The sequence below is a fragment of the Oncorhynchus mykiss genome, chromosome 14, assembly GCF_057628025.1.
Source record: "Oncorhynchus mykiss isolate SJ-2025 chromosome 14, ASM5762802v1, whole genome shotgun sequence".
NCBI lineage: Eukaryota > Metazoa > Chordata > Actinopteri > Salmoniformes > Salmonidae > Oncorhynchus > Oncorhynchus mykiss.
Window position 1 is genome coordinate 21,175,769 of NC_143035.1, and position 11,346 is coordinate 21,187,114.

The window sequence follows — 11,346 nt, forward strand, 5'->3', positions numbered from 1 at the left end:
TGTTAGATTGTGATAGGGCATGAACGTGTATTGCAATACTGAAATCATCTCAATAAAATAGAAGTGTTAAGTAGCATGTGCAGCACGTTACACATCGACGTTGTCCTTTGTTGCAATAGTATTCCTGAAAATACTATTCTAATATATTCCAACTCTGGTTCTACAAACTCCACAAATAGACTAATTTGAAAGCTGTCCAATAAGTGTCTCCCTGGAGATGAGTAGAAAACCTCAGGACCTCAGCTTTTCCTGTTCTTTTCTCACAGATCATTTCATCCTGCCTACACTGCCGATCGGTTAACATCCTCCTGCCTCACCCTACTCTTCCCTCTCCATCCCTCAACCCCAAAAGCCCAGCTCTTCCTTGTCTCCCCACCACAGATGTAATTTACTGTCTGCGTTTGTCCCTCCTCGTTCCCTCTCTCAGACTCAAGGGTTTTTGCTAAAGCAAATTAGCTCGCTAGCTCGGTCAAGCTTAAACACAGCAGAAATGCGACATTTGATATAGTGTATTTAAAGATGTCCTTCCTGCCGCTGCCGATGCCATTATGGAGAGGACATTTGTGTTCTGGGGGTGCGTGCCACTGTTGTTGTGGGCCTGCAGTGAGCCAGGTTACGTTGAGGGTCTGCCATTAGGAGGCCAACTTTAGTGGGGGAGCACCACTACAATGGCTTCTTCTGCATCTAATGAGCTGGTCGCCCATGATGCTATACAGTTAAGGCTCTGATAGGTTGGCCTGACCTGGCTATGTGTGTGTGGAGTCCTCCACTACCCTCTTAGCCCAGTTTGTCCTGGTTCAGCCCAGCTCAACTCATCTTAGCTTAACTCTCCATGCATGTACGCCTGTTTAAGATCCAGTCGAGATGGGCTGTTGTCGAATCAGAGCCCCGGGCTGCTCACGCAGCGTATTAACCCCCCTCATCGCATGAATTATTACAACGTACTGATCCAAGTCGCCTACATCACACCAGATCAGTCATGATCACTTTGAAACCTGCCCCTCTGAGTGTCCCCTACCTCCTTCTATCTCCATATTCCACGTTCCCAGTAAAGGCTGAGCCCCCGGAGCTAGAGATGGCATTTTTGTACAGGCTTCTGTGACCTCTAGTTGCCATTGATGGTTATATCACCTACATTCTTAGAAAAAAAGGTTCTAAAATGGTTCTTCGGCTGTCCCCATAGGAGAACCCTTTTTGGTTCCAGGTAGAACTATTTTGTGTTCCATGTAAAACATGGAACCCAATAGGATTCTACCTGGAACCAAAAGGTTTCTTCAAAGGGTTCTCCTATGGGGACAGCCGAAGAACCATTTTAGAACCTTTTTTTCTAAGAGTGTAGGAGATATAACCATCAATGGCAACTAGAGGTCACAGAAGCCTGTACAAAAATGCCATCGCTGGCTCCGGGGGTATATATAAAACACTGTATGATAGGGTGTGGAAATGTGCCTCCCAGCAAGAATTAGAATTAGTCGCCAGACAGGGCGCGTGGAAAAACCATCCCACCAGCCCACCGCACGTATGTCATCATGACAACGAGCTCGTGCTCGTTACCACTATATCAAGCAGTCCATTGGCTCGCCGCTTCTGCCTTTGAACAAAACAGTGCAGTAGGCAGTGATGACAAAGTGATTTATAAAAACAGCAAATGCTTTTGCTTTTTTTCTCCCTCTCTCTTCTCTTCTCCCCATCGCAGTTACACAGCTGTTAAACAGATGCTGTTTGTACCAATTTAGAAGCCACTGCATTGTTTGTCAACACCGGTTTGGAGATTCATTCTTTAAAACAGGGGGAACCTGTGATGGAATGCACACGCGCTGGGGGTTGATGGAGCAGCAGAATGAAAAGGGAGGGGGAAAATGGAGAGGAGAGGAGGCAGGGGATGGTTAGAGGAAAAATGCTCCTCTGGAATTTGGCATGATTTACCGTGTGGCGTTCAAAATAATTAATGAAAACACTACTTGTAAAAGAAATAGGCAACGGCCGTGGTGGTGGTTGTTGGTGTTGACCGGAGATATAAGTTAACCTGTCAGCTTGCGTTAGTCGCCGACAAACCGCACCCGGGGCCTTCACGGAAGAGACTGGCCTGTCAGACACACTTACCCGTCCGCTCGGCAGACTAGGTAGCAAATCACTTCCTTGATAAATTGACTGGTACTAATGCTCCAAAATGGAACCAGCTAGGGCTGCATGAAACCCCGCTCTCATGGTTCCCAATCCGTACGACAGTCTTAACATGGCTTCCCAGCGACTCTAATTTCCTCCATAATTAATAATCTGACTGATGGAAAAGAGGATGAAAGGAGGAGGAAGTTTGGAGGGGTCAGATACAGATAACAAAAAAGGAGAGATTTTTGGGAAGAAGGGCAGATTTATTAAAAGCGATGTGCTGTATGTGAGACAAGAGAGAAGACAAGAGACGAGGAGAGGAAGGAGGAGAGAGGAAGGAGGGAAAACAGAGCATGGGGAGGAGAGATGGACTCATGGATGGGAGGAGGAGGAGGACGGAGTAGAGTGAACCAGATGCTGTTGGGAGTAGGAGGCAGTGGAGGGAGAGGAATGAGTGGAGGGATAGGCCTCGGCTTCTGTGACGGTGCTGGGAGAATGATGGGCTTGTGCGGCGCGGTAAGGGTGCCCCTCCACTGTTTGTAAAAACAAGACCATCACACTCCATCTTGCGCTCCTGCAAGAGCCAGGGCTCGCGGCTGATTAATGGCACCGGCCGACTGAATTGGCTGGCTGGGTTGACAGCAGCGCTTGGACTCCCTGGTGGGTAGTAGTGGGGGAGGCTGCCTCACTGGCAGGCCCCGCTCAAGCCCAGTGATAGGATGGAAAATAGAGTTAGCCCTAGCACTAGCTAAAGCAGACCAGATAGCGATACCGCTAGCTAAAGCAGACAAACCTGTAAAGGCCCTGACCCACTGTGTCTAGGTAAGCCACGACCAAGTTAATCAGGGTTGTGCTGATTGGGGTACCATTTTCTTCCGTTTTTGTGCCTAATGAACACAACCAAGGTTTTCAGCACAGTCCAGGGTTGCCTGAGAATTCAAATTCAGCTCCAGCACCAACCAACCACACAGACACTCAATTCCACTAGTTCCCTGTTTCTGAAATTCCTCTCTCTAATTTGTCTGCTGAGGGAGCTTCTGCATTAGCGGTTGAGCATTGAGAGGCTGCGGCAACAATTTAGATGTAATCTTGATAATTTAGTGTTTGGCTGGTAGAATGGAAAATTAATATGGAGAGCAATTAGAAAACAGCAATTCCACTGTCACAGATAGGGACTGGCACTTCGAGTGCAGGAACGCAGGGGCTTGGTTTGTGGTGCATGAGGAGTAATGACAGACAGACAGAGACAGACAGAGACAGACAGAGACAGACAGAGACAGACAGACAGACAGACAGACAGACAGACAGACAGACAGACAGACAGACAGACAGACAGACATGGAGGGGGAGAGGCGTCCCGCCACCAGCCTTGTCCTTAAAGGGGTCAGCGGGTGGATAACTGCTCTGTTGATTTCATTCTCATTTCATACCAGTCAGCCACAACCAGCACCACTCATGCAGCGATGTGAAAGAGAGAAAACTAAATGGCAACCTTGGCGGTTTGCTCTTTCGCTCTCTCAGAGACTATTATTTTGTCCTCTCGCAAAGATAATCTTCAAATGCATTGTTTCAGCAATTGGACACAGACAGCAATATCAACGATGGCATGGGGGTGAAACAACAACCACAGACTGACAGTAGAAAGTAAAGCTTTTTGAGGGCGAAATAAATGAAAAGTTGAAAATATCCCCAAATTATGAGTTTGCCAGAGTAGCGTCTGATGAATGATTTGGACATGATATCGTCTGATGATTTCCTTTATTTTGGGTCAGCATAAAGTGTTGCCACGGTATTATTGGGTTATTGTAATCATTATAAATTGCTCTAATCATTGCTAAATAAAGCGGTCTTACCCATAGGGAGACTATTAGTATATCCAATTATCTTGAAGCATATATCCTCATCCACCTTTTTCTAATACTACTTTTTATAGAATCTTACTGCTCTAAATTCCTTTTAGGGCTCATCGTTCAGCAAACCCAAACTGACTGAATGGTGTCATACAGAAGATCTCACAGCCCTATGGCCGCAATTAAGCCCTCCAATAGAAACAGAGTGTGCGTAGTCTCCAGAATCTGGGTTTGCATCAAGTCACCACTGGCTTTCTAGTTAGGACATTACTCTGCCTTCCTCCCCCTCATGTTGTAGGATTACATCACTGTTTTGAACCTGGAGGATCTCTTGTTGAACTTTTTGGAGGGAAAACAGTGTTTGTTTCTCAAGTGAGACCACATTACCCTGCCAAACAGGACGAGTTTAGGGGGTAGAGTCTTTTCTCCATGTGATGTAAATACTTCCCTTATGTCTTCACTGTTAGGATATTTCATCCTTAGCCGTTCACCGATTCAGATGATTCTCTCACTTTTGCTACATTAGCCACAAACAAATAGCCCCTCCAGGTGTGTGACTAGGGAGGATCGTTAAAGACGACTAGCAACAGTAAACTGAGGGATTGCTGTGCAAGGCTCATAGAGCCACTCGCTGATTTCCTATCTGTCGAGACCTAAGGTTGTAACTCCTTCCCGTGAATGAGGATGGGGACAGGAAGTGAGGTGATTGAATGAGCGAGGCTACTAGTGCTTGAATACAGCCGAGGATGCTGGAGTGAGGGGGAACAGGTGAGCTCTCTTCTTCATGCTGATGTAAACTGATGTTATTCCAGGTAAAACAAAAACGATATCTACCAGGAAATTACGGCTATTGAATTTGAAGTGGCAATATTTATTAATCGCCAACACCAGTCGACGTGTGCATAAGGACATACATATTTAAAGTGCTCCCCAAAGCCTTTGATACTTTTTGGAACTCCCAATTCGGAATTAAAAGCACAACATTTCCGATTTGTCAGCAGTGGTGAGGGACTTGGATCCTTGTGATTTTGTTATTTTCCCATTCTCTCCATTTAACTCTATTTCTATTTCAAATCTGGAATGACTGAAAAACACAGGCGAGCTTCTGGCTCCCGACGGAGTGCCCTCAGTAATTAATAGGTATTAAATCCTAGTTAGGAAATGTTCCTACTGATATAGAACCGCTCTGTACTTTAAGTCTTTTTCCCGTAACTGATTAGCAAGCTTATTTTCCTGATGACTTTCAATAGGCATTCACAGCAGGAGGGTACCTCCTTCTTGGTCTTCCTCTTGGCTTGTGGTGTTTCAGACCTCGGCAGAGCTATAAAGAGCTTTTAATTGCTTTGTTTGTGAGCATTAGATTTAGCTTCTTTCGATTTTTCCCAGTAAGAGATTGGGCTTTGTCAGGGGTTGACCGATGGCCCGTCGCTCTCCTTTCTTTTTCTTTCTTTTCAATGTTGTTCTGTCGTCTTCTAGGGGACCTTTGACAACGACATCTGCTTGTGTGGTGAGCCTCTAAGCAGAGGCAGGATGTGAATGTTCTGTTGATGGCGCTCAGGCTTTCAGAACGATGTCAGTTACAACAGAACCGCTCTCTCTCTCCGGAGATCCCTCTAAAGGAAGAGGGTGAGAAAAGGGGTTTATTCACTGCTGTTGCATGGACGGCTCTGTATAAAGCGTAGTGTTTGATTATGTCTTCTTTGTGTCCTGAGACCATTCAGTCAGGCTACGGGAAAACAAGTTTCAAATCTATCAATCCAAGTCCCCTGGAAAAGAAGGAAGAGCCTCATAAGAGAGCAGAAGTTTTGAAGGGGAGATTGTGCAATATGCCAGGTGTTCTCTAACCAGTCTCTTGTTGCCAGGTGTTCTCTTTCCAGTCTCTTGATGTCAGGTGTTCTCTAACCAGTCTCTTGATGCCAGGTGTTCTCTAACCAGTCTCTTGATGCCAGGTGTTCTATAACCAGTCTCTTGATGCCAGGTGTTCTATAACCAGTCTCTGCCACGAGCAGTATGGATAATGGTAAAACTCAACCCCTTGTTGCCATGGTGATAACATTGACTATTGGTGATGAAAATCCCCTTTCAAGATGTGGACTTGAGTGTGTTCACAGGCCCTGGTAATTACAGACAAAACTTTGGCCACTTGAGCCACCAGTCGATCCAGAGCTTTATTTTCTATTCTTTTTTAATTTCACAATTTTCCCCTGTACACATCGAAATGTGTGGGCGGGAGCGGGTATGGATGTGCGTATGAAGAGAGGAAGGGAGTGAGGGAGGATGTGGCCAGAGTACGCAGACACAGTCAATATGTGTCAAGGTACACAAACCTACACACACACACAGCAAAGCTCAAGGTAATCCTTTAGCACAGCTCTCCCATGAAACATTCATGATGGAATTGACGTTGGTCACCCATGGTCCTGGCTACCCGTTTGGCCTCTTGAGCTCTAGTGTCCCTGGTCATAAACGACCCCCATAATCCTATATTGAGATCAGCCATAGCATGGTTCAAATGGCCCACTAACCCAGCCAGTCATTCAGTCGTGTCAGTCTCATCAGATCACAGTTTATGAGGGAGACAGCTTCGGCAGCCTTGTCCCTGGAAGGCAATCTTTAAATATAGATTGGCACACCCAAAGCAGAGGTGCCCCTCAGAGTGCAGAAAAGAGGGGAAGAAAACAGATAATTAGTGATTTTAATTAGGTGATCTGTCAAGCTGCGAGTGCCAGATCTAAACGTGTGGTGTGCTGAGGGTCGATGGCAATTCCTTCCCACAATCCCTTCCTGTCACCTTGGGCCTCTCTTGTGGGAGGAGGGCCCCTTGCCCCTAGGAGGCAAGGACCAATCGGGAGGATGAATAGTTAAGGTAAATTACTGTCTATTTGGCCTGTAACATGGTAGCTACCGTATACTGTAGATATTATTCATGTTATATTCAGTCTTTTTTCACAAATGCGACATCCTTTGATTCTCATGACAACACTTGCCCTTGACCTGTGTTCAATATGTCTGTATAAAGCCATTATTTGCCTGCTTTGTGAGAGGGTGTGATTTGGTGAGAGGCTAACACTCTTTGATGGTATTCGTAAACACGAGGGCATCTTGAATGTGCCCTTGTTAGGTTATCAGTCCAGATGGCCAATAATCAAATATGTATGGATTCAAAGCCCTCAGCATCAAGTACTCACTCGACTGGCCTATGGATAAAAATCCTAAATACAGTTCTTACTTAGATAACAAAGGCAGAGAAGAGGACGACAGCTCTTCAGTTCCTGACAAAGAGTGCTTGGCTCTTGTTGTTGTTGTTCTAATGATACAAACATCGTCCTGAAAGCCCTTCCCTCCAACACAAAGGATATGTAGTAATACAGACTTTTTGTCAGCATTAAAACATCATTAGATATTTATAACTCAGCGGCAGATGACAGACTGAGCTAGATGAACTAGGCAGCGATATGGCAACGCAGCTGGTGTCTCTTAGTGGTAATATTTAAACCCTGGCTTTCATCAAGTGTTGCTACAGAAAACCCAATTATGCATGAGCTGGAAATGGACTTTGATTTAACAATGCGTCCTTTAATTGACGCATTAGAAGTGCCTGAAACTTGCAGATCTCGTCAGGAAGTAACGGCAAGTCTTGTAGTCTTGTGTAAACGGCAAGAACACCAGACATGAGAGAGAAATTACCCACAGAAAATATGAACTGGGGATGTTTGGGTTCCAACAAACTTTGCTTAATTTTTTTAAAGTATCTGACATGAAGTTAAATAAAATGAAAGGACCTGAAAGAATGCATGGTGAAATCCATGAAAGCAAAGTGTCAATGAGTTACAGTCCTGGCAAATCGGCCAGTTCAACAGACAAATCTAACCATTCCCTTTTATTTCCCCCTCCCCCTTCTTCCCTCTCTCTGCAGACCCCAGCGAAGGCTTCCACTGCCAGGAAGAGTGTCGTATCCTGGGCCATTCGGACCGCTGCTGGATGCCCCGTGTGCCTGGTCCGGCCCGCGGCAAGTCACCTGAGCATGGCCACCCACGTAACAACGTCATCGCCCTGTCTATTGAGGCCACCACCGTAGATGTGCCCCACTACGAGGACTGTGGCACCGGCACCATCAAAAGGACTTTTGCCACCTTCGGCAAGGATGGCCCAGAAGACCCCGAGCGGGGTGAGCTAAAGGGCAACAAGCGGACAATGATGGAGTCTCAGGTGTGCAGCCCCAAGGCCAACGGCGGCGCCGTGCGTGAGGCGGGCAACGGGCGCGAAGCAGCCAGTCCCATCACCTCCCCTGTGCACCTGAAGAGCCCGCTGGCCAAGGTGCCATCCGGCTACAACACGCTCAGGTGCCGTGGCGCCGAGCGCATTGCCAACCACAGCATGCTGCGGCAGCCCGAGGGGAAGGACAGCGAGCCGGCCGTCCGGGAGATCAACACTCTCCTCCATGACGGCAGCCATCTTGAGAAGGAGTCTCCCAGCAGCAAGCGCCTGAAGGACATTGTGCTCTAACGGGCCTCAGGGGAGCTTACTCACACACACACACACACACACACACCCACACACACACACACACACACACAGTGTAAACAAACACACACATATATATATATATATATATATATACACACATACTCCGCCATAGCTGTGTGTACGCAGGTGAAAGTCAAGCCGATGAAAGAAAGAAAGAGAGAGAGAGAGAGAAAGACACAACTTGAGCGTAGTATACAGTACTAAGGACAAAGCCCAGATGTGAAATATTACTGGAAAATGCTGAGCTTCATGTTGTGTTCCTCCAGAAAAGTGAAGGCCGTAGATGTGGCTTTGTTGTAGTCGCAGTACTTTTCTTGTTTGGTTTTCCGTTCGTTTTCTGCAGCCAGTGGACAGGCAGGTTGCTGTTGACTGTGTGACTTGCCCCTTCGGCCGGATTCTGCCTCTCCCCTGTTCAGATTTAGGAGGACCTGACACCTACGGTGACGGATAAAAAAAAGTACAGAACTTTATGCCTTTTGACTGTTTTTGCGTCACTAACTGAGATTGCCTTCTTTGGTTTTGTCTCGGCTGCCAAATTGACTCCTCGTTTCCTTTGTAAAGCTCCCCACAGTGCAACAGACGGAGACAGACAGACATGCACTTGATTCTTCTTCTGTGAACCATTGCCTCTATGTGCATCTTGAACAGTGGTCAGTAGTGAAGACGGAAGAGGGAAGCAACACATTCCCAGTCTCATTTTCTTCTCGGCCTGATAAGAGAATCCGTATTCTCTGTATACACCCCCCCCCCCCCCCACTGGAGGACATCCCAGTATCACCAGACTGTGAGGTCTGCACAGTATTTATGGTTTATCACTGATGGAGCTTAATGAACTCTTGCTATCTGCCCAGGCACTCCCAACACTGGGAAGTGGGACAGACTTTCGACTGAGCTATGAGGAAGATAAAAAAAATACTTATTGCTTTTGAAATCTCCTGTGCCCATTCTTGATTGTAGCCAGTGGAGCACAATTAGAACTTTGTGCTCTGGTCTTGTACTTTTTCTGACTTTTGACTATGGGGCTAGGATAGAAGGGATCGTCACTCACGTCTTGCTATGTGAAACTCTGTATAGGGTTTACTATTATCATTTTTAATAACCTGTTGTTATGTGACAATCCCTTTAATGTTTTGTTTCAAGAGTAAAAAAATAATAAAAATAAACATTGGTGTTCAACTGAAGCTACAGTAGCGTTGTTACACAAACAAAAACAAAAAAACATATGCCAAAATATATTTTATAAATAATTTAAAAATGTATAATGAGAATATTTAATTCCGTGTAGTTATTTTATCAGTAAGTTATACTTGAAATTAACTGGCTTTTGTTTATTTGGCATTTTTTCAATGATTATGGATTATTTTTAAAAATGAACTTGGTTTTTTGTTTTTGTTTACTGTGTTACCCCTGGCAACTGTTGACTTGCAGTCTACCTTGTTGTAAAGAGTTTCTTATTGGTCAGTTCTTGTGCCATCAAGTTTCTGTGTGGACAAATAGAAAATGTAAAAATACAAAAAAAATATTGCAATTTCAGCACCAATAGTAGTGTGTCAGTTCAATGAGCTTAGAGTGAGATAGCAAAATAAACCAAAAAAGAAGCAAACAAAACCGTAAAGATTGCTTAATCTTAATATTTAAGTAAGAAGAAGATGGTTAAGCTAGTTTTTTAAGCTAGTGAGATAATTCCACCTATTTCTGTGTGTCTGTTTTTGGACTAAGGTTTCCTGTTAGTTCCTCACCTCAGAACTGGCCTTAGTGATGTGAACCAGAGAATAGGCCCTGTCAACACTTCAAGTAAGAGACTAAAGGTGAAGGTATGCAGACAAGCTTTGCTCAACTGCTGTGCCATCATGTATCATCTCCTTTGAATTGAGTCTGAAAATATATTTAAGAACAGCAAGACAAACCTTTCAGTCATGACCAAACAGATTTGGTGGAATCGTATGTTTAAAGGAAATTAAGTTCTTCGAAGAACCATCTTGCAAATCAGCAATGCGGTTTTCAGTTGCTTTACAGTTAAACTATGTACAACATGGAAAATTGTAAATGAAAAAAAGGACAAAATTACATACAATGAAATAGATCTTGTAGCTGAATGTTTTTGCTTGTCTCACCCATGGCTTTTGGCAACATGAACATCGGAATAATCACTGAATGTATACAGCAGCTTATTATTAAACTATTAAATGTTCTCCACTTTGTTTCCTTGTTTTCCTGAGTGTATGAGAGAGGAAGTCATCTTCGATAACATACTCCTCGATATGACCATCAAATACCTCATAATGAAATAAATGCACGTTGAAACGAGGAGAAAGAGAGAGAGAGGAGAGTGTGTGCATTGTTGTAAATTAATGAGCATGACCACGACCCAGCATATTGCAATTATCCATTTTTAAATTATCTTTTGTCTTGCCATAATTCATTCAAATCTATAATGTGATCTGAATATCGTCTGGAAGGCTTCCTTGAAAATGGCATGACGGTGCATAGAGTGATGACTATTAAATCTATCATGATAAAATGGAAATGAACAGTTTCTGTTCAGGCTCGCTCACAAGGCGCAATTAGGATTCCAGGCAGGTGCTGATGCTGCTCTCTCATTATAAGTGCTCTGTGACATCATTTTTAAATCTCCCGATTGACTAATTTGAGCAAATAAATGAGGAAGGGCCACCAGTATCAGGTGATGGACGGTAACTACACATCAAGCTGGCTAAGCAAGGAAGTCTTTAGGGACTGCTCCAGCCAAAGTGTCTATTTCTAATGTCTGAGACCTTTTCATTTGCAGGAGTGGGTGATGCATACCATTTTAGAGGCATTGAACATTCCCTAGCTCTTCTTTAGATATCATGAAACAGAT

General features: G+C 44.6%; 1 protein-coding gene across 10 annotated transcripts in view; it reads left to right on the plus strand.

The window, feature by feature from the left end:
• Positions 1-10,677, plus strand: part of pcdh19 (protocadherin 19) — an 83,986-nt gene extending 73,309 nt beyond the window's left edge. For all 10 annotated transcript variants that reach the window (XM_021561495.3, XM_021561496.3, XM_021561499.3 and 7 more), the window contains exon 5: positions 7,876-10,677. In XM_021561495.3, coding sequence (XP_021417170.1) covers positions 7,876-8,465 — 590 coding nt within the window. In that variant the 3' untranslated portion in view covers positions 8,466-10,677. The remainder of the gene's footprint in view (positions 1-7,875) is intronic.
• The last annotated feature ends 669 nt before the right edge of the window (positions 10,678-11,346 follow it).